The 24,004-nt window shown below is 39.1% G+C and overlaps 1 protein-coding gene across 2 annotated transcripts in view; it reads left to right on the top strand.

Moving 5' to 3' along the window:
- The first annotated feature begins 1,141 nt into the window (after positions 1-1,141).
- The window catches only part of FGF10 (fibroblast growth factor 10), a 62,020-nt gene continuing 39,157 nt past the window's right edge, over positions 1,142-24,004 (top strand). Inside the window, exons 1-4 of one of the 2 annotated variants that reach the window (XR_011147795.1) lie at positions 1,142-1,357; positions 1,486-1,560; positions 2,103-2,242; positions 20,712-21,605. Coding sequence is in view for 1 of the 2 variants with exons in the window: in XM_069002127.1 (XP_068858228.1) it covers positions 1,906-2,242 (337 nt within the window). In the remaining variant the exon portion in view is untranslated. The other variant, XM_069002127.1, reaches the window with a different exon arrangement.

Genomic DNA, 24,004 nt, shown 5'->3' with positions numbered 1-24,004 from the left:
CAACATATGCCCCTCCAGGAAAATAATAGCTTGAAAAATTGCTTAAAATAGCCTTGAAAATGGAAAAATTGTTCCTTTCTGGCAAGGGAAACTGCATTAGTTTAAAAAAAAATTAAAAAGACAGCAAAATATTCAGACAGATTTTATGGGGAAACCTTTGCAATGCCAATAAAATCCCTTTTGCTCTGAAGTCAGACGCGTGATTCAGTAAACGACTCATGTTAGCAATTAGAAAATGGTCATTTAGGGGCCTGATTTCTTTTGAGACAAGGAGAGTGAGGGTGGGGAAAGAGACACAATAAATCTTGAGAGGCTTAAAAGGAAGAGCAGGCTAAAGTGTGAACTTTTTATTTCAGCAACGGAAGCGAGAAATCAGTGATTCATTGAAGGAGGGAGAAAGACCTCCATGGAAGCTGGCAGAGAAGAAGGAAAAGGAGCTAATTATGTCTCTTCCCTTTTTACTCTCTCTGACCAGCATATAATCTGCTTTTCCAGGGTCTGCCTGTAGTATATACTCCTTTCCAACCTCTCGACCCAACCCCTCCTCCAGCGGGGGGGGAGGGGGATCTAGCAGGCAACAAGCTCCAGGTGGCTTTCTCAATCACTTCTCTGCCAAAAAAAATAAAATAAAACCCTCCGCTAGAAAATAAGTTGGGGTTTTGGGGGATTGTTTTTTGTTAGGTTGGGGGGGGGGGGGGAGGTTTAGGGGAGAAGGTTAGTTGGTTGGGAGGCTTTTTTGGGGGGAGGGAGGGAGAGTGGGGGAAGAGTGAAGGGGGAGGGAAGCCGCCCTGGAGGGGATTGGTTCAACTTGGAAGACAGGGAAATTAGTAAAGCATGAGTCTGTAAGCCATGCTGGTGGCCGGCGCTCCGAGAAGGACGCCTTAGGAGCAATTAGCAGCGAGCCGAAGGCGGCGGCTGCCGCGGCCGCCGCAGCCCGGGAGGAAGCGAGGGCAGCTCCCGGGGCTGCCTCCGCAGCAGGCACCGCTCGCTCCAGCTGCAAAAAGGTTTCAGATGTCCCACCGCTGCCTGACCCCCTGCAAATAAGGGCTGACCACCAGAGGCACATCCCACCTCTGACTTGTAATCGCTGACATTTAGGCTACAGCTTCCAACCTGTTTACAACCAAAGGGGGAGGGAAAGGAACGGAAAGGAAGGGCGGGGGGACAAGTTGGGATTTCTCCCTCTCTCTTTCTCTGGGGATTTTTTTTTTAATACTGTTCTGGAGAATTCAAAGCAAAACAAAGAAACTTCCTCCTCTGGGGTTGTCAGTGAGAAAAGGACGAGTTGTGCAACTGGTTTGGGATTTGCAAAAAGGCAAGAGGGTGGGGATCAGAAGAAGGTGCAAAGCCACAAAGTGTGAGTGCGTGTGTGTGTAAAGGTGTATGTGTGAAAAATTCACTCCAGCACCCTTATCTGCTGGTTATTATTTATCTTAGTTGTTATTTTTGTTGTTGTCATTGACTTTGCTGTCATCTATTTTTCAGACCTTTCTGCATCTAAGATGGTGAAGAAAGGAGTGAGGAAGAGAACAAAATAACTACTGGAAAGTCTCAAACCAGGTTGGGGAGTGTGTGTGCATGTGGGGGGGTGGGGAAGGGAAAAAGGAAAGAGGATTAACCACAGCAACCCCCCCACCTAAAAAAAAAAAAAAACAAAACCAAACCAACAACCAGCAGCTCTTTTTTTCTGAGGGAGGACTCGAAGGATTAAAAGGCAGCAACTTCTGAGGCGATTTGTCCCCTGAGTTATGGATGTTGGTGCACTTACTTCAGGCCAGATCAGAGCTCAGAGGAATCTAACCAGAAGCAGCAACCACCGTCTCTCCACTTGCCTTTTACCAGGTTTTACCCTTCCAGTATGTTTCATTTGATAAGACATTTTCCAGCGCCCAGAGTTTCAGTACAATGTGCAAATGGATACTGACAAATGGTGCCTCAGCCTTTTCCCACCTGCCTTGTTGCTGCTTGCTGCTGGTCTTCTTGGTGTCTTCTGTGCCTGTCACCTGCCATGACCTCGGCCAGGACATGCTGTCCCCGGAGGCCACCAACTCCTCTTCTTCATCATCCTCCTCCTTCCCCTCGTCCTTCTCCTCTCCTTCCAGTGCGGGGAGACACGTGCGGAGCTACAATCACCTCCAAGGAGACGTGCGCAAGAGGAAGCTCTACTCTTACAACAAGTACTTTCTCAAGATCGAGAAGAACGGCAAGGTCAGCGGCACCAAGAAGGAGAACTGCCCCTTCAGTAAGTACGGCTCTGCCATCGCTCCGCCGAGCAGCGGCCGCTGCGGCCCCGGGCGCGGCTGCCCCGGTCCCGAGCGCCCGAGCCCCCGGCTGGGGAGGGAAGGGAAGGGAGAGGTGGCGCCGCGGAGGGGAGGGGGCGCAGGGCAGGGTCGGGTGGGCTCAGCTCGGCTCCTCGGGGACGCCGCTGCCCGCCAGCCCGTATCTGCGAATCTCTCCGGTTACATTTGTTTTGCGAATGGCCTTGCCGAGCACCGTTTGTTTCTTCGCCTAGCAGAGGAGCAAATTAGAAAGATTTGCAAGGAAGTGGCGCGGAGTGTGTGGGGGACATTGTCTCCTGAATCTGAAAATCATTATCCCTTGTCATTAGAGTGCCTTGACGAGAGCGCTGCATTGGAACAATTAATCGATTGCCCGTGCGCGCTTCTCTCCCCGAGCCGCCCGCTCCGCGCTCCCTGGTCCCCGCTCCTGGAGCAGGGGTGTTTATTCCTGAGGGCCGAGGTCTTGCCCGGGTGCGCTCTCCGCAGCAGGGGTGCCCGGCGGCGCTGGGAGCCGGTGCGCGGCCGCGCTGCCGCCCGCGGTGTGGCGGAGGCGGTGCCGTGCTGCGCCCCGCCGGTCCCGGGCTGCAGCGACGCTATACCGCTACTCGCTCCATTGTAAACATCTGGGGCTGCCTTCCCACAGACCTCACACGCGTTTCATTGTCCTTGTCCTTCTTTCTTTCCTCTTCTTTTTTTTTTTTTTTTTTTTTTTTTAATAAATTATTTCAGAGCAAAAGTCATATGGCAGTCTCCACAGCTGAAGTTTCGAACTTTTCTCTAGAACTAATTAGACGCTTAGTGATAGCATGCTTCTGGTAATGTATTTTTGGCTGTTAGTGCTAGAAATGTAACCTTTACTTGGTTTTTCTGCCTGTGCAATCTCAAATTGAACTGTACTAAATCCCAATATATTGCTTTCTCTTGAAAATCTTAAGTGACTATGTCTCACTATAGGAACATGCTGAGAAAGTAAGCTCTGTTATGCAACTCGAGGAAATCTCAGACTTTCCTTAGTGGTAAAGAGCCACATTTTGGTTCTCGTGTTGTTTTACATAAATTCAGATAAACCTGGGAATAAATTTGCTGTTAAATTAAAACAATTGAAAGTGAATTAAGCAGATCCCTTGTTGGGTAATGTATAAAATATGGAGTATTTCAGCAGGTTGCCATGATAGATACTGCTGTTAATTCAGCTGTATTTCTAGTAAATACTCATAATATAACCTTACAAACAGTGAGAAAGGGGCTGGAGTATCATATGTTGCTGTTTCACTTGCTCCACCTTGCAACTTCATGGTTTATCATGCACTCTAATGTTTGTAAATGCTTTAGATGTCAAAGCAGCTGAATCTTACCACCTCCCTTTCTGTATTTCATAGAACAGCAAATTCTTTAAAAACAGAGCTGTGAGGGAGGCTTAACTTTGATGAATTTGTGTGGAATGAGGTCCTAGAACTATGTTTCTTAGATTACCTTTGGATTTGGAGGAGAACGGCACCCGTAAGATGGGATTCTGAAAGCTTTGTGTGCATCTCTGAGACCACCAAACCATTCTATGTAGAACACTGCTGCCAAAAAGGGTAAGGTGCCCACTCTGACAGCACTGTACTCAGGGAAGAAACTACGCATCTTGAGCAGTCCCGCTTAGCCAGCAGAGTTGCTCAGTGGGTAATCTTGTCCACATGCTTGAACTTTTGCAAAATCTTGCCAAGAAGAGGTAGAGTACACTGAAATGCACATAGACATCCTTGTACCTTTTCAGGCTACATGCAAGAACAACCTCCTGCAGCAATGGGAGGGGTTGTGCGTGTTGTGTCCTGGTTTTCCAGTCAGTGCAACAGAAAAAGAGTTGGCCTTCTCAGTGATGTCACGGTTATTGTCACATCTGCAGAGTGTCTGCTGAAAGAGAGGAGAATGTCATTTGTTTCATATAAAAGCAAAACAATGCCTTTTTTATACAAAATTGTATCCTATCACAGAAGATGATGTGCAGTGAAGAAAGGACTGTTGTCATCTTAAAACCTGTAGCTTCCCTACTCCACTTACAAAGGCAGACCTAGTGCACATCCTCCAGTACAAAACAATTACCATCCAGTTGACAGAAGTCAGAGTTCTGTGTTGTTGATTAATAGTCATTGTAATATGCGGTGTGAAATTTTGTTTTCTGTAAAAACAGTCTGAGACCATTTACAAATATATTTATTGTGCCTTTATTCAAGGCTGTTTGTGTAGTAAAATGTTGTAAGTGAATTCACTAAATCTATGTTTTTCATAGCATCACATGCAGCAGTGCTGTCGTAATACTGCTCCCCAGCTGGACTGATTCCATGCAAAGATACCGTATCTTTCATATGGTCTGAAATAAGTAATTACATGTGAATAGATTTCTGCCATGCATAGAGTTAGCCAGACAGGCCACTAAATCGTAGCCTGTTTAACATTACAGGCTATTTAATCTCTAAAATTAGTTTCTCTTTCCGAAACCATGTTTTCCTAAACAAATAAAAGTGACTATTGGCGCACAAGACTGAAATATTCGAATTTGGAGGCTAATTTTCCCATATGCTAATGTTTAAAATCCATTTATGCTGCAGTAAAGCCTTATCAGTAGGTCTGTAAGATTGTGATATGTTGTGTGATTAGACAACAGCTTTCATGGCTCACTGCCAATTAAGCACTGTCAAGTAAAAAGAACAGTTGAAGAAAGTCAGAATAAACATCAGAAAACAGAATTTAGTCTCCAGCCATTAAATGGCTCAAGCAGCATTCATAGATTTGCTCTATAAATATTGTGTAGAGTGCACTAAATTAAAGTTTACTCTGGCAGCTGTATTTCAGCTTGATTGCTTGGAACTATTCCATCATCCTTTCTCTACCTGTAGACTACCAGGTGGCTCCTGACTGTTGCATCAGAACACTGGTGGAACTTGCAGCACTTGGCATAGCTGGAGGGTGTCTGTCACTAGATAGATGCAGGACTCTTTATTTTATTGTTCCTTACATCTGGAAGTTGGTCCTCAAAATACAACTACTACCTTGTCCTGTAGCATCACAGCTGTGAAGTCCCTTGCCCGTGTTCTTGACAGTCATTTGCAAGCACAAATAAAGACAGCTGTAGTGTTTTCTGGAGGCTTATATACTAGCTGGGGGAAAAACAAATCCAAAAATCCTCCAAAGAGCAATTACGAAAGCTTTCACTATTGCTTGAGCTATGGGATCACCAAGAGAAGTTTACGCCATATATTAAAATTGAGAGGGAACTGCATGTGTGCAGATTCTGATTTTGCTCTCACACAGACAGCTCTCTCGATTAAGATGGAGAAACTCTGGGATTAATGGATGGCATGCATTAAAGCTACATGATATATGATAAACTGGTTCAAGAAAACTTGAATATATGTCTCAATGCTACACAGTTTTCAGCTGACTTCTAAGGCAAACGTTCACAGTACTATAAAGCACACAAACTTCAAATTTGCAGGACAGACCTTATTAGTTGAACAACAATAACAAAATACACGATGCTTCGTTAGTAGCAGTTAACCTGCAGTCTGTGGAGGGAGTTCTACCTGAGCAAAGATTGCAGGATCAGGCCCTTGCTTAGGTACGTGTTTAGGGAGTGCAGTCCGTGTCACTGAGCCTGAGGATGAGTGGGAAGAATTGCTGGAGGGATTACTGCGGGCTTTGGACCAAGCAGTGCTGTTCAAAACCTACAGTAGATGGCGGCACAGCCACTGCCTGGTGTCACCTCTGCTCAAACGAGGTGGACAGGAAGGGTCTGCATCCTCAACTGTATAGGCTGATTTAGTTCGAGCAAAGCCAAAAGGGCTTGCACCAGCAGATATTCTATTAATTTGCGTTCTGACCAACCTAAGTGGACTAATTCAAGCAAAGGCACTCCACTGCAGAATAAAAGTGTATGTCAGGGGAGCTAGCAAGAAATAATTAGGTACTTCCCACAAGCTAACCTATTACGGGCTTTTCTTCTGACTATTCAATTCTCTTTTTTTTACAAAGCATTAGGGACTCTCGAAGTCCCTGATAGTCTTTGGTTTTGCTTTAGTTAGCATGGGATAAACTTAACAACATAGTGAGTGAGAGCAAGAAAGTTTTGAGCTTCATTCTTTAGCCCAAAAGATTGTAAACAACCACTCTCAACTACTAGAAATGCTGAACATTACTAATGAGGATTTTAATTGTGTGCATATATACATGATATATAAATAGAGATTTGTAGTATAGATTGGGCTATATGCAGAAAAATAGCATTAAATGTGTTTTGCTGGAGTAGACTTCGTTTGATACTCATTTTTTTCATCATACCTCAGGTGCAGGAAAAAAATAAAGTGCCATAGGTACCTTAACATCAGTTATGAAGCTCCGAGCAGATTAGAATAATTGGTAAAATACATTCTTTAGCTACTGTATATTTTTTAAACTAACTGTTTGGGATTATTGACTCCTTATCATACATGTTTGTAAATTAATGTGAGAGCTTTTCACTGTTGCTGAAGACTGATTAATGTTTTGCTGATTTACTCTCCAAAGAGTCCTGTTTTATGGCTTTATCAATCAAAATACTTAAAATAGCAAATAATAATGAGGGAAGTAATTTGAAACATAGGTTCCTTACTGTGAAGTGTATATGTTGTTAAGATCATGATTTCTCACTTTCAGTTTTTTCTTTCTTTTTTTTTTTATTGTCTGTAGGATTCAGTTATATAATTTATAACCAGCAGTATAAAACCATAGGCACTTAGGATTTATGAATGTGAAAAGAATTGTACTATTTAATGTCTACATGACACTCTCCTGTTACCGTCACTGCATTCCTGCCTTGTGGACCCTCCATGCTGATACTGTAGCCCTGTCATAAATCTTTTCAAAATACACAGTTGTAAGAAGTCTTTTTGTCTTCATAAATCTAACTTATAGCCACTTGGAAAAAAAAAATTGAAAGAGTTAGGAGCAACTGGAAGTTTGTTCTTAAAATCCCAGAAGAAAGAAAACAAGGGGCATACAGGTTTATAGATGCCATGCGTCTGTTTTAATGGGAGGGTTCACAGGTAGTGGCTCGGTCAAAACTTCCCTTGAAGATGGCATTAGCTGAGTGAGCACTATAGAATGTGCTTACACTTCTGAAACATCTTGGATGCATTCACTCATAGGATAAGATCCTCTGTTTTGAAATAAGGCATTTTAAGATGACTTTCAGATGTCTTTGAACTGTGTGTGAATAGGGGCCTTTTCACTTCAAATGAGAATCAGATCAGATCCTGCAGTAGGGGAATATTCATTTATTGAAGAGAGCCTTTCATTTTAGAAAAGAAAAACCTTTCTATGTGCAAATCTTGTTAACCAGTGTCTTAAGTTAAAAATCACAGGTACCTGTATGAACATAGAGCAACAACTCATGTGGCGTGGATTGCTGACTTTTCCTCTGAAAAAGTAATATAATTGCACAAAGGAGATTCTAAATAGGAAAAAAATGTATATGTAAATAATGTTGTATTTCTATTTTTAGGCTTAGTATTTGGGCTGATAGAAATAGTGTCAACAAAGCAGAGAGATTATGTGGTCAGCTTGGGATTTTTTATATGCTCCCTTCTTGACATTGATATGCCATAACAAAACATTGTTTTCTGTTTTGTGGAGAGCTTTCTGAATCAAGCTCTTACAGTCTCTTGTTCCCCAAAGTAGCACAAAGTTGAAATTTCAGTTTGCTCATTTTAAACACTTGCTTCTACTGCTTGCAATTGCATACATCACTGAACTACGTTATTCTAATATTCTGGGCTTTATCATCTAATGACCTCTTCATCACTTGGAACAACACCAATAGTTTGTGTATCAGCATTGCCAACCAGTGTCAGCTTGATGAGGCTGCATGGAAAAGTAACCCTTGCTTGCTTTGGGCTGTGGATACCAAACTACCAGGTCAGAACTGGAGGACAGGTTTAGTTAACCTTAGCACATGTTTGTTTCTCAGTTGGTAGATGTATTAGTGCCACCTGTCTAACTGTGTGTACCTGTCAAAAAAATTTCCTTTCTTTTGCTTTGACAATTTATTCTGATGTGATATTTTGCTGTCTTGTATCCTTCCATTGCTCGGATTCTTTAACACAGAAAAGTAGTCAATGGTGCTTGCAACTGTTGGTTCTGTTAACTAGAAGGATCCTTTCCTAGCTCCCCTAATTGCTTCTGTTTCTTGTGCCAATTTGTTGTAAAACATCTCTGTTGGTGACAACATAGTAAAAAGGAGACAGGAAACAGCGTTTCATGAAGTTTTGAAAAGTCACCCTGGGAAAGCTCTCTGTGTTTATGAAGAGAATTAAAATCTTCAAGAGTATGAGTTAGGAGGAAGTGGGTAAATCTTTAATCACTGAATGGATTTTAAAACTGAATTCATTAGTTGTGCAGATTGATAAAATTGATTTTGGTGCTTTGTGAGTACAGTGCAACAAATGGAAGTTGCAGGGGAAAGAAATGGTTACGAGTAAGCCAAGTCTCATACTAAATGGTGGCTTTAAAGGCACTGTTTTTAAATTAGGTCACTTGTGTTCTTTCTTTGAACATTCAGTTCTAATTGCAACAGTAAATCATAGAATACACTCAAAGTAGATTCCCATGTAAGGTGGACAACTGGACAGTGCCTTTTTACTGCTACTAACACGTGCATCCAATTACTGGGTTGATATACTCACAATGTCAGCTGTAAAGCATTCCCCTATTTTATAGTTAGCCTAAAGAATTATTAGCCTGTCCCCTTTCACGTTTACCTCTAAATAATCTGTCAGTAGTGTATATCTTCTACAGTTAAAGAGGAATTTTCACACACATTGAAGCTGACTTTCAAGAAAAAAGGAAATGTTAAAATTACATCAAAAAGTTTTATTCCTTTTCTCTTTCCCCTCTTCCATAATTTTTGGTGTTGCGCAAGAGAATAAAAGGTTACAGATAGTAGAAAAATGAATTATTATGAATGTTATATAAAAATAAAGATCTTTCATAAATCTAGATTTAGGAAAGCAATATGATGCCTGCTCCTTTCATGGTGGAAAACATATGTGAGGGACAATAAGTTTAGTTGGTTTTTGCAGTTCTTGACTTGTCTTCCTTCATGGGGAGCAGAAGTGAAAATGAGGGGGTTGCAGAGGGGGAATTGTGAGGAGTCTCATTGCTCTTCTTTCTTCTGCCACTGATACTAGAGGTTCAAACATTGCATAGAAATAAATGAAATGTGAGTTTTCTTTTAGGTTCCTGACACACAGCTGTGCAGCTGTAGTCAGCATGTGTGGGAGTTGGGGAGGGAATGCTGAAGCATTTTGGAATTATTCAGGATGTTATTTAATTGGAATTAAGGCACAGTGCTAAGTGGAGGCTGGGTATAAATCAATGATATTGTGCCCGCATTAGAGGAAGTGGGTGGGACGTGTGACAAGTACCAGATCAGTACTAGAAAGGATGACAAGAAAGAAATAGGGGCAGCATATGTCATGAGTGGGAGAGAAGTGGGGAGAGGGGGAGCATGGCTGACCCCTTTTGGCAGCTGTGAACTGCCAGTGATGTTGAATTGTGCTGTCTGATCTTGTTGTAACATCTGTTTGCTCACAGACTGAAGCTATGAAGACCATAAGGTACCTTTTGAATTTGTATAAAAGTGTGTTAGGGTATGAACTTTCCACTCCCAATTTCATTGTGTCTTCTCTGACCCTATTCTGTAGATATTAGATATTATTTGGTACCTGCTCTAGGGTTTTCTTCTACATTTTATCCTCTTCAAGAGGATTAATAACCTGCTTTATTCTTAATATTAAATTCAGTATGGACAACTTGCAAGCAGAAGGGTGGGTGAATTGGCCCTTGAAAGCAATAAACTATTTGAAAAAGCTGCAAGTTCTGTATTAAAGGAAAAAAAAAAAGTTGGGGTTTTGTTTGGTTGGTTTTCTTAAATTTTTCACTCTTCTAATACTATGCACTATATTGGTTAAGAGAAACACCTGAAGGACACCAAGGTATCCTAGAATTCCAAGTGGTTTGCTTTTTGGAGAATAGAATAGGGTGGAATAGGGTGTTTTGGTTTTGGTTTAGTGTTATCAAATATTCCATATTTTGAAAGGTCATCATTAAGATTTGAAGCAGCTACATAGTTACAAATTTGGTGCTACTGTGAGCAAGGGAAAATGTGTGCTCTGGAATGGAATAGGAGATTACTGCATTTAACATGATGAACATTTTACAGGACTGCAGGTTTAGTGTCTTCACAATTTTTTTATTACATTTTACGGGATGCTAAAGCTTCTGATGTTCTCTGAAGCAGCCTTTCAACTTTAACAGAACAAAGTTTTTTTCTCATTTATTTCCCAGATACTTACTTTTTCTCTATGGTTTTTCCTGAATGTAAACAACAAAATTATAAACCATGTCATAAAGCCATAGAACTGTATAATATCCTGAGTTGGAAGGATCTCACAACAACTATTGTGTCCAGCTTCTGATCCTGCACAGGGCAATCTGGAAGTTGATCTGGAAGTACCTCTCTTATCCACATGAATTATCTTAGTACCTGTGGCACGTTTCCCTTGGAGACAAGCTAATGAAAACCTTCCCCTGAACTGTAACCTGGGCTCATGACTCTGCCCCTCTGCCCTGTCTCAGAGGAAGCAGGATGGTGCATGTGGTTCACATTCTGATGACAGGACACCTTTCCCTTGTCAAAACACTAGTGCTAATAACTGCAACACAGAAATTCTGTGCTCACTGAGGATCTGTAACTGCAAAACTAATGGTAACATGAAAAGAAGAAGAGTCTAGAGCCTACCTCATCATCCAAGCTGGGTTGGTTTCTGTTAACCTGCTTCAGTGTCTAGGCCTGGTTACTCTGTCTCTTCTGATGCTGAAAAGATAACCTGTCATACAAGATACATGTGTGGTTTTGGTGCTACCCTTACAAGTAGATGGGTGAATAAATCATACTTTGGCTGAAGGGCTGAGCTAAGGCACCGCCATGTGTAAACTGGAGGAGAAAATTGTCACAAACCTAGTTTCACTGGCCATTCTGACATACAAACCATTGCAAGCACTTTAATAAAATTTTTGCTTCACTAGTTCTGGCAGAAATACCTTAGAAAGCAAGTACCATGTAAGAAATAGACGGAAATTATGACTGTTGCAGCTTCTTAGAGGTGAGGATGCTGATAACAGCATGAGCAAGTACAGTTCTTATGAACGGTCACATTTAATGTCATGTCTGATAGCTTTTATTCATAAAGCAGCATGACCAACCATGCTTCCAAACACTCAGAAGCACACATAAGGAATGACTCACTTCTTAGTCCAATGAGTTGTTTATACCACTTAAGCAGCTAATAGAAGATTCAGTAAGGTAAGTACTGGGAGGTAAAAGTTATGCCCTTTCTGAGGCTTAAAAGTAGAATCAATGTAAGCAGTTTTGCTGCTTCTCTTGGATTTTCCTTTTTCAGCAGCCCTAGTCTGAGGCCAAGGATGATGGAGGGAGATGCTGAAATCATGCAGACTGGTGATTTGATCCACCCTGGAAATGATGATGTTTCCTATTGCCAGCACATGATGGGAAATACTGCAGGACAGGGAAAAGGTGACAGGGCTAAAAAAAAAAAGATCTGTGCTTCAGGTGCTATGAACAGACCATTTCATTCACAGCTTCCTGTGTCTGAATATCCTGAGGAGTGGCAACTGGAACCCAGCCTGTACATCCCATGGCATTTAAACTACATAGCAACTCTGTATTAGTTATTCCTTGGTACTTCCTTTACTCATGACATAAACCAGTCAAAAATAGTGACTGCTGATTACTTCAAAGCTGATGATTATTTTATATTAAGGAGCTACAAGACTGAATGCACTGACATACTAAAAACATTTTAAGAACACTCTATGGAAGACAGAAAGATTATTGTCAGTAAATGTAGTGTGTAAAATACCTTGCTGTAGGGCTTTGGATGATAAAATGCTTTTCATCTGAATGATATACCTCACAGAGCAGCTATTCAGTTGAGTTTGGTTAGGAAAGAAAAGATCAACCAGCTTTCTTTATAGAAGTGTTTGCAGGGTATTTGAACATTAGAGAGATTCTTAATGACAATGGTGGATTTTTGTCTCAAAACAGGACTGAAACAGATAGGGGCTGGAGTAGTGGTGTAGGATTGTGGGAATGATTGTCCTTCACCATGTGCTGTGAAGATACTGAGGGAATAAAGGAAGCTGAGGGAATCTTTGGAGTTCCTCATGGTCCTCATGGTGATTGTCAGGTAGCACAGAGGAGGAATCTGCTTCAGGGGAGAGGATACAAGACTGGACAACTTGGCACAAGGATAGTCTACATGAATCAGTCTTTGAGTGTAAGAAATGCTGTAAAGTGTTAGGAAATAATAGGTCCTATATGTTTGTCATCCACTGTACATAAAAATTTCTAAGAATATTTGAGTCTAATTTCTCCTTGGCTCTTTGCTGCGCATAAAATGAGGTTAGCAATACTTCTGCATGAGGAAGGGTGTTATGAAAGCCAATTATTTGTGAAACACACCAGTGACACTGTGATGAGTGCCAGGAAAAAAAAAGCCCACCCAGAGGGTAATCATCCTCTTCACTGAAAGGTTTGGATATAAGGAATAGTAAGGGCAGTTTTGTCTTCCTATAGGCTACTTCTTAATTCTATCAGACTAAGGTATTTTTTGTCTGTCAACAGAAAAGAAATTTAAAAAAAAAATTGCTCTATAACCCTTCTTGCAAGCATTCCGTCAAGATTACCCAACAGATTTTTTGCATAGCATAGAACAAAAATTAATGTCCAAATTGCTCCTAACCAAATAGCATGAGTGGAGGCACATACTGGATCTGTCCTGTCAAACTGAGCTCTAAATCTGGTTCCACCACACAAACATTATAAGCACAAGCAATGTTAAAATTTCTTTTGCTTTGAAAGTATGAACATTAGGGTGTTTCAGCTCAAGGATCAGGCCTATCAGTAAAAGAAATTTGAGCATGATATCCTCCTAATATTTATTTTATTAATGTATTAAGTATTTCTAGAAGTTCCTTAAGTTCCCCGAAATGCTGTCAATTATTCGTTTGATTCATTATTCAATGCTGGAATTATTTGTTTGCATTTCATTTATTTTCTACCATCTTTTAAATTATTGATACTTCCCCTTTAGTGTCACAGACATTATTCTTTCAGTTTAATTTATTACAATTACTTTTACATGTCACAACTTTGCTTTGAAATGACAGCCATCCAAGTTAAAGTCTTTTCAACTTTAGTGAAAACACTTATAATGAGGCTGACACTTGGCTCATGTGGAATTAATCTGGTCTCTTGGTCATTTCTTCAGTTTCTCCTGCTGCAGTCAGCTCTCAAAAAGATGTATCTGCAGCTGGGGAGTACATAAGATTAACTTCCGCCTCTCTGTGGCTTCTTGCCTCAGACCACACACCAAATAATTCCTCAAAGCATTACCCAGATTTGCTCAAAATTCACCATGCTTGCTTTATTCCTTTAGTTCTGCCACACATGCATTTGTGGACTCTGCTTACAGCTGATTCTGCTTAGGAAACAGGAAACATTTTGCAAAGATGAGTATTTAGAGACAAACACTATTGTAAAATATCTATATTAATTTTTCTATAGAACTCTTCCTTTTTTTGGTTTCATTAGTTTTATACATGTACACAGTAGACCATAAAGTTCAGCAAGACATAACCTTTTTGTTTCCAATTGTAGTAAGCATATCATAAAGACTGATACAGCTTTTCGGTACAGACTGACTCATAGTAACTCCTTCACCCAAAATGAAATTTAAAAAAAACCAAAACACAGTGCTTATATTCCTGAAGAACTTTAGTGCCATCTGAACTATTAAGTTCAATAATGCTATAAAAAATTGTCACTGGAAGAAGTGGAGTCAGGTCTCTAATCCAGGGACCTCCAAACCTTAATCACAGTTCAAAATCTCTAAAATGGTGTCACAGATGTGAGGTGTACATACATGTGCTCAGACAGCAGTGCAGACTCAAATTCTGCTAATCTAATGATTAGCAGAAAAAAACAGTAGATAAAAACAATAATTCTCTATGTTACTTTGTTCTTCATGCATGAAGTTCTAGATGAGGTTACCAGACTCTTTTCATTAAACCCATAATAGGGAAGGGAACTTAGTCTCTGTGTTTGAGTCAATTGCAGTCTGGCATTTTCTAGTACTCTTAATGTTGGGTTTTCAACTAAATATTTTTTCATGGAGGTTTCAGAATGTTTCTGCTTTCCAAAGAGCCAGTTATGAATATATATGTATATATAAACTCTTCATTTACAGATGTGTTTTGTGTGCTAAGCTATAGAAGTTCTATGTGCAAAATACCTCCTTTTACAGTGACAATGCAAAGGTAGATTGCAGAACAATGCAACTAATGTAGCACATAAGATGAAATTTCCAAAGAATCTGTAGAGGCCTGACTGAAGAGCACACTTACATTTTGCCCCAGCACAAGAAAGATATTTAGGTCTTGGAATGAGTCCAGAGGAGAGCCTCTAAGTTAATCCCAGGCCCAAAACACCTCTTGAGAGTAAGTAGAAATATGTGCCATGGTTGCAGTATTTGAACACATGAATACCTTCAGAAGGACTGTAACAGATGCGTTACCTAGAAAAGAATGACAAATGTGAGAGACTTCTAGACATCTAATAACAATTTCAGAGTTTAGTCAGTTAAAGAACTTATCTGTTCTTCAGTTCTCTTGTTCCACTGGTAATGAGTCCTAGTCAGCATGACCTTGTAGCACAGTTTGTTGCTGTTGCTTTTTTTTTCTTTTTTTTTTTTTTTTTGCATTCCTTATCCAAATGGTAGATTTGTTTTCTGATTCTGAAGGAGAGCTAATACTCACAAGTCATTTGTCACAAGCCACTAAAAGTGTCAAAGTCTTACAGCAGGTCCTTGGTGGCTTGTTAATCTCTCCTTTTTTACCCCCCTCCTTTTTTTAAAGGAAACAGACTAATTCACTTAAGCATAATGAGAGCCATGCTTGCTATAGCCTACTTGGTCCTACCAGCCCAAGTAAAATCTGCCTTGTTTCTTCATGTCCTTTTCTTGGCTCCAACAGTTAAACACAAAGCTGAAAAGCACAGGCTTTTGTGGCAGAGCTGCTTCATATGTCAAATGAAAAATTGAGGCTGCCGTTTTCATAACAGAAAAATATACAAGTGTGCTTTTCCTTTATACCCCCCTCCCTTCTAAATTATCATCAGCAACATGCAAAAGATAAACCTCTATGTTAAATAGGGAGACCAGATGTATGTTTAACCTCTCACCCTCATTTTTCTAACTGGCTTCCATTAGGAACAAAAAGTTAATATATTCTAAACAAAAATAACTGATATGGTAAGGTGAACTTTTCAACTGGGTAAGAGTTCTTTAGAAGGAGACAGTATTAAAGAGTCCTGTGTTAGGCTAACAGTCTGTTTTACTTTAGTGATATTCAGAACAGTAACTCTGTGGTTACTCTTGATAAGTAGTAGTAGGTGAAAGTTTGTTGAGTTGCAGCAAAAACAATTGTAACAAGTACTTAAATTCTCATGTGTTACAGAAAATCTAACAATATGTTATAGATCCCAGGTTCACTATTCCATGTTAGATTTTTTCATCTCTACAGTCATTCCCTAATCCAAACTTGAAATATGGCTGTGTTATTTTCTTCTTCTTTGGAGACAGGGACTGAGGCAGAGAGTTTAAAGATCAGTATTTTTCTTTATTTTATCTTCACTCAAACTTATTCCACCATAAATCCATAGACTGATGATTCTACTCTGTTTATTATTTTGTGTTCACAATACAAAGGATGATGTTCTCATTCTTAGTAGAAAGGGGAATTAAAAGATAAATACTCTTCATTTTGTATAGCAGAATATTTCTCCAACCTAGATGTACATGTATGGCAGACTAGATGACAAATTCAACCCTAATTAAAGATATAGAATATAGAAGAAAAGTCTACAAAAGTGATTAATTAGAGAAAATAGACAATTCTGTCTAAATGCAGTGGTTTTGGAAAGTGTTGTCTCTTGGTAAAAATGCCCATCAGACAGTAGAGTAAATAAAGTTGGCAATGTCTGATAATTAGGTGTTCTTAATGAGCAAAGTTAGGATCTGTGTGTAACCTGTATGGTATCCTTTGGAAGACTTTGGGAGCTGAGTTAATTATCAGGGAAGATATATGTCTATAGTGCTGTTGAAATACTCACTACAGATACCACCTGTAGAGGGTCTGTCTTTTTGAAATTACACAGTCCGTAAACCAGCAGATTTTGCATATGGATTCTAAATTCATAGTTTTAATTGCTTTTTTTTCATACTGTTAAGCTTGTATAAGTAGGGTAATGTTTAAGAGAGATTTAATAGAAGAAAAGATATTCACCCAGGAATCAAGGAGAATTGCCTACAGAAAGACAGGAGAAACAGGTCTGAAGAGAGACTGTTGCAATCAGGAAATCATTACCAGAAGAGGAGAAGCCCTCCAGCAACTCGTTCTGACTCCTCAGCTGGAGGTTACTAAATCTCACCAGCTCATGTTAGCATTTCAAATCTTCCCACAAGCAAAATCATACATCTTAGCTTTACTGGCATAAATACAAGATTTCAACCATTCTGAATTATATTACCTAAAGCGAGAATACACTGGAGTGTTTGCAGAACAGCTAAGCTCCATCTGGGGAAATAGCATAAAGAGTGGCTGGTATAGATTTTTTTTCACTTTAGACATGATTCATAAAGGGGATGTGAGATGTTCTAAAAGGAAAAGTAAAGTGACATTTGAAATAAAATTACCAAAATCATTTACACTCTGAACAGAGAGGATGGTGTTTTGACCCAGTCCAGAAACTCAGGATTTCAGTTACACATTTCTAGTATTTCTCTGAAGTTGGCAGTGTAAAGTAGTCAATTTATTCCCACAATTTCTATCAAGAGTATCATTTCAACACCTTATAATACCACCTTAGAACCTAGTCCAGGAGTAAATACCCAGTTGATTTCATGAGTTGTGCCAGTCCTGGAAAAAGTTGCAGATGTCAGCTTTGCAGAAGGCTGAAATAGCCAAAGGAAAAGGTCACTTGTGGGATAAAAAGCAAAAGGAAATTAAAAAATAATTCTTTGTACTGCAAGATACAATGAGGAGGTAGGAACGCTCTGAATTCGTACAATAAACTCCTCAGTTTTTTGCTCCTTCCAGCTACTGTAGAAACTCTGTCTTCTCATTATCTGCTTAAATTTCAAAGGCAAAACCATACTGGAACCATTCTTATTGGATAGTTCCAGCAGGCAGTTTCTGTGGAACAGTATGCACAGCACCAGTTGCCTCTTTACCACATTTCCAGGATGCACTGTCATCCACAAGATGGGCACTCCCAGATGGCCTCTCCCACCTACAAACATCTGTCTGTGGCTATTTGGGAGCTGTGGGTAGGTGGGAAGTGGTTTCTGGCTCTTGGTCTAGAAAAGGGAAGTTCTGAAAAGCTATGTAATAGGCAACCAGTGACCTTACCATATGAAAAACAGTCTTTGCTTATCTTTCCCTCACTTCTTGTAACATCAGCTTTTGGTGGATCACTTCAAAGTAGCCAGGCAGGCGTTGTGTCCCAGGATCAGGAAGGAAACAGCATTGCTCTGTGATTTATGATGATTGGGGAGCTCTGTTGCAGGAAAAGCCTTGACATGGGGATTTGTTATACTTCATAACTGTGTGTCTGTTAATCAAAAATGTGTCAAATCACAGAAAAGGAGGACCAGATAAAACCTTCTGGAAACTCTAAGAAAAGCTCCTGTTATGACTAGTGTTCATTTTATAAATTTGTTGAGAAGTTTAACAAATTCAGTCAACGCTGGGTAGCTTTGCTCACCATGTTCCTTGGATATAGGCTGTTCCACACTCTCAGTCCTCTAAGGGCTACGAATAATTTTAACTTTCAACCAAAATACTGTCAGCAGGACAAAAGGAAATGGCTCAGGTAGAACATCAGGAAGCATCCTTCTCTGAAATGTTTGTTAAACATTGGAATGGGCTGCCCAAGGTGGTGCTGAATTCACCATCCCTGGAAGAGTTCATGAAAGGACAGAACATGTCACTTCGTGCTACGGTTTAGTTGACAAGATGTTCAGTCAAATGTTGGACTCAATGACCTCGGAGGTCTTTTCCAACCTTAATGATTCTACGATTCTTTGATAATCAGAGCTGCCCTTTCAGTTCTTTTGCCCAAGTAGCATCTTTAATTGACCCAAAGATTTTATTCTTTACAGTTTACTATGAAATGTACATGTAGGAGGCAGTTGCATTCTCTCCTTTTCCTTTGCTAAATTTAATACTCTAAGCTCATTCCTAAACAGAGAAGAGTGAGCTAAGACACAGCCCCGTGTCCTGATCCTGAGATTAGCTCTGTGGGTCAGAGCACAGTGCTAATAATACCCAGGTTATGGGTTCAATTTGTATATGGACCATTCACTTAACAGTTGGACTTGATGATCCTTGTGGGTCCCTTCGAACTCAAAATATTCTGTTATTCTGTGATCTTCCTGTTGGTTCTGAATGCAAAGCAAGGTAGCATTCACATAGGCTAATAAGCTATGTGTCTTGTTGGAGCATTTTAATTACTATGTGGCACCCTAAAAACATAGATGTCTTGTTTTCCAGTCCCAGGTTTAACAGCTTTTCTGGAGCAGTTTCTTTTGAAGTATTTCTTGTTGATCTTCTGGCTGGCTCTGTCTAGACATTCTCTTTTCTTGTGAAGTAATGCTTTCATTTCATGTCTTTCAAGAGATGCTTCTAGGTGCCTGGCCTTAAACTAGAACTGTGCACCATGTCCCAGACCTAAAAGAAGAATACCAAGATTGGCAAAACTAGTAAGCCTCTGAAACAGACCTCGTTTCTGCCACTTCGTAACAGCTAATTTCTGCCCAATTAGTAAACTAGGTATGGCCCAGACCTGGTTTACTGTATATTTGACAGGGCAAAATGTTGAAAAGGTTGAAGTACTCTGTCAAGATTGATGGTCAGAACACAGTGATGTAGACAAATGAGTGATGTAGACAAAAGTGAATTTAAGGCATTTATTGCATAATGTCAAAAATGTAAATATCATTGATTTGCACATAAAACCACTTGAAATTTGAAAGGACTATGTTAGTTAATGGATATTTTGGGGAAATAACTTATTTTCCCCACTTCCTTAAATCTATTGAAATGCCAAAGCATTTTCCAAATAGAGTAAATAATAGATATTGAGAAACATTTTCTTACAAAATCAAAGTCCAAAATAATGTCAGTTTAGATGAAGCATGACATTTTCTGGGAATTAGTTAGAAATATCATGAAAACTGTCCAAATTGATTTTTTTTCTCTATCATAAGTTTGACAAGATGTTTCTCTGTTTCTTTTAGAAGTATAAAAAAAATAATTTTATCATAATATTTAAAAAGTTGAATTGCAAATTTGTTTGAGCCCATTACTTCTATGGGGAAATGAAATTAATTTAGTGATATTTTCAAATGAAATAATGTTTGGTTGTAAAAGTTCCATGTACAGCTTATTAATTCAAAAAAGGAAAATAATTGAAGAAAAAAATAACTGCTCAGAAGACAGTTGTAATATTCTTTGCCAAAATAATCAAGCTCTTCACTGACATAATGCTAAAGGCAGAGAATGACTTTGTTGTGTTTTGCACAGGCCTGTGTCCAAGTTCTTGGTCCAGGCAAGAAGTTTCACGGTTTATAAAATGCCTAAGTCAGTACTTGAGGTTCAAGGCACAGATGCCTGTATGGCTGAAGAAGTAGACATTTCCAGCCAGTGCTTAGGTAGCTTCTGTCTCTAGAGGTTATTGAATTAGAAATACTAGAGAATTGCAGCACATACCCATAATGGCTTAACACAGTACACAGAACTGTTGATTTTCTTGCAGAAAACTCCCCATGGGTCATTCTCTCTCTGTCCCACATGTAGAAGGGAACAGGCAGAGCTCTACCTTTACTTCCTTTACTTCCTTGGCTTCATTCCTCCTACTAAATCAATGGATTTAGTATAAACATTAAGAAATATGCTTGCTTTCTCCTCCCCAAGCAAAGCATTGTTTTTCCTGACTTTTTTTTTCAGGAGAAGCAAAGACAACTGCCTTTTATTCCGGATATAGTGCAAGCTGAGCAACCAGGATGATTTTTCATGAATCTGTATCTTTTCTATGGTAGAAACTGATTTGTATTTATTAAAGAACTTTAGGAAACAATGTTCTTGGTGTAGTTGTGTGTTTGCATGTGACATAATGCAGGTCTCTTGCTTGTGTGTTGATGAGGGGAGAGAACAATGCATTGACTGTTGTGGGTTTTTCCATATTGTGACAAAGAATTTTATTTCCTGAAGTCTCTAGGTATAATTTCACCTGTTCCTGTCATTATAAGATGGATATATCAGCCAAAGCTATTCTTAGTCCTCCCCTGATGCATCAGGATGTCGCAGAAGAAGTGTGGACTGTTGCAGCTGATACATGGAGATAATGGGCACCACATGACTATTTTTTTTTTTTTCCTGTTTTCCTTTTCTTTTACTGTCTGTATGTCTGGCTTTAATCAGTCAGTTCTCTGTGAAATGTTTCAATTGGGCCTGAACAAACTCTTCGCTCTTCTCTGATATGGACCTGTGGATTATAGGTGAAACTACATTAAGAGGCTGCAGAGGTTAATTACGCCTGAAAGTTTCCAGTGCTCTCCACATCAGTTGACACTCTCAGCACACTACATAAACAATCTGGGATAAGCTATCATTAGCAAAGCATGAGAGCTGCACTTGCCCAGCCCCTGCACTTGCATTTGGAAGCTTTCATACATGCTTGTACATTTTGCATGACTCATTTATGCATAGAAATAAATTTGTAGGTCAGCTGCATAGCCTCTGTGTGATATTTCCTTCATCTATATAAGCAAAAAGATTCCTACCTGTCCTACAAACATTTAACAGCTAAGCAGTCCTTTTTAAAAAGTTCATTTTTATTTAAAGTACTTAATCTTTCTTTCTTAAATAAAAGCTTGTAGTAAATTTGGTAGAACACCTGCATATACTGTTCCTGTCAAGAACTTTTGAGGTTCTGTAGGCAGATTTTTTTCAAGTTTAAGAATTTTTTTTTTCTCTGTTTAGCTGAAGGCTAAATTTCATTGGGAAAATATTAAAACCGTTTAAACAGAAGTGTTGTCAAGAGTGCAGTGTAAACATGCTGATAAACCATCGCTTTCTTTCTAATAGAATCCGTGTAGATGTTATGTTAAAAACAGAAAGCATAAGGTTTTCAAACAAACACAGTCCTCAGGAGAATCATGTATCATTTAAGATTACTTTAGTTCAGACCAAACTCCAGTTAAATCAGTTATCTCTTATGCAAAACAAAGAAATGAAAGGGCAAGTAGCCGCTTCCCTTTATCTCTTGTTATAATGTTTTCTTACATTCCAACACCATTTTCTTTACTGTTTTTGAAGAGAGGAGGCAGTTTTATGCTTTGGAGTGTGCAGGAACAAGTTGAGGAAGGGTTGGAAGGTCAGCCAGTGAGCTCAAAGTGTGGCAATTCACTTCTGTCTCACCTCATTCTTGCTTCTTCAGAGCAGCAGCGCAATAATCTTTTAAATCTGTTTGATATGGCTTGTATGCTTGAAGCAACTTGGACACTGCTTGCATAGGAGCTGTCTTGAATTTGCCTATATGAGGTCACAGAAAAAAAAATCATAGAACACTCAAGGAATTCTCCAGGTTGCTAGATTTAATTACCAGAATTTCTAAGGAATTCTTTTGTACCAAAAAATGATTGGATCATCATTTTTTTAAGTGGATTAGATACAAAAATATAATGTAAAACAGCCATTATGGTGAGGTATGATGTGGGACATTTTTAGCTGTCAAAATGTGCTTAGAAATGTATAACAAATGCCAACATGATACTGTGAATTGTGAAAAGAAAAAGACATGAGTTCTGCTGTTTGCTGTTGCCAGTAAATGTCTACTTTTGTTTGGACACTATTACTACAAAAGCCAAGATAAGATTGTGACTTGCCAATTGTTGCATTGTGCTGTCCAACTCTGGTTTTTAATTAAAATACACATACGCCAAAAATTATGTTTATAAAATTTAGTATGTTGTGTAATAAAAGAGTGTTAGGTAGTCCAGTTAATGAAATTATTAAACTTTGGCAGTGTTGTTAAATTAAGTTTATATTTAATGTTCTTTTAGGAGAGTGGGTGGAAGGACAGTTGAATTCTATTTCATATTAATTGAAACTGACTAAGCTGTTGATATAATATTGCCTGTAAAGAGCAATTAACTGGATTGTGACACTAGTTTTTTCTGGGAGGGCAACATGGATAGTGCATGCTTTGAAATAGAACAGTCGTAAGTGGAGCTTTTATTCCATGTAAGCAAGAGCCTGTGTAGCCAACATCCCTTTTGGACATGTTACATGTTGCTGGTGCCAGGGGAACCACATACTGGGGAAAAGGTCTTATAACTCATAATGCAAGCCAAAAAGGAGAGTTGAATATTCAGTGCTAGAAGCTGGGATGTAGCACACCTTATTATCGTATATCAAATGAAGTCTTGATTCTCAAAATGAGTGTGGTCTTTTCTGGTTTTTTAAGTAGAGGACGTGTACAATTTTAAGGATCACATTCTTTATATCAAGACCCTATTGTAGTTGCTTGGATAATTTTCTTGAGTTTGAATATTACTTGGATGAAGGCGTTTGCAGGATCAGCTTGCATTTCTTTGTGAGTTGCCCAAGCACTTTCAATTGAACAAAATCTGCACCCCCCAACTTTTATGAGTTGTTTGTTGTTTATTTTTCCATTATCAAGATGACCAGTTATATGTTTCATAAGTAGGTTTAAGAGTGTGGCAAACTAGCTCCGGTTGTCCCTTGTTTGGTTTGACACACTTCATGGACACTAACACTTAATTAGTCATTGTCTGATCCAAAGAATTTGAGTAGCTTGTTGGTTTTGTTTGTTTACTCCATTCCATCCCTTCAGTAAGTAGAGAAGTGTAAAACATATCTGGAAACACAAAACTATGTGAAATGTCCATGCTGAATAATTTCTCATCATAGGCAACAAAAGCTTGACCATTGGACCATTCTTAAATTCATGTTCATTGTGCAATGAGAGATGACGTTTGCAAAATACATATCAGAAAAAGCTAGGGAAAGACTGAAATTGTATTTAGGAATATAACAGAAAACTGAAAGTGAAATTAGATACTTTCCTAGGCAAAAAGAAAGCCAGTCAAAATTTGAAAATGTAATCTACTTAAGATAGATTGAAATAAAGTTCTCTGGAAATCAGCATTAGGACTTCCAAAGGGTTTGTGCTGTCAGTTGAGACATATACTAGTCTTTCTTCTAAACTTTTTTTTTTTTTTCTAGTTTGGGTTTTACTGAATAAAAATGTTAAAAATATTTCCGTACAGACAAAAATGCCAGCTCCATTCCTTTTTGAAAGACTTGTATAAACACTTGCAACAACTCAGTCCCAGGATGTTCATTAAAGTCAATGTCTGCTAAGCCTCAAAATTTCTGGCTTTACTGTGAATATTTCCAGTTGTTGCAAACTAGGTAATTATGGGTTTTTTCCCTTTTAACGTAGCATATTTCGCTTTAGCAATAAGCAAAGAGGCAGG

Source organism: Aphelocoma coerulescens (assembly GCF_041296385.1).
Source record: "Aphelocoma coerulescens isolate FSJ_1873_10779 chromosome Z unlocalized genomic scaffold, UR_Acoe_1.0 ChrZ, whole genome shotgun sequence".
NCBI classification, from domain to species: domain Eukaryota; kingdom Metazoa; phylum Chordata; class Aves; order Passeriformes; family Corvidae; genus Aphelocoma; species Aphelocoma coerulescens.
Note: the sequence above shows the minus strand (reverse complement) of the source record. Positions and strands in the feature narration are given on the sequence as shown.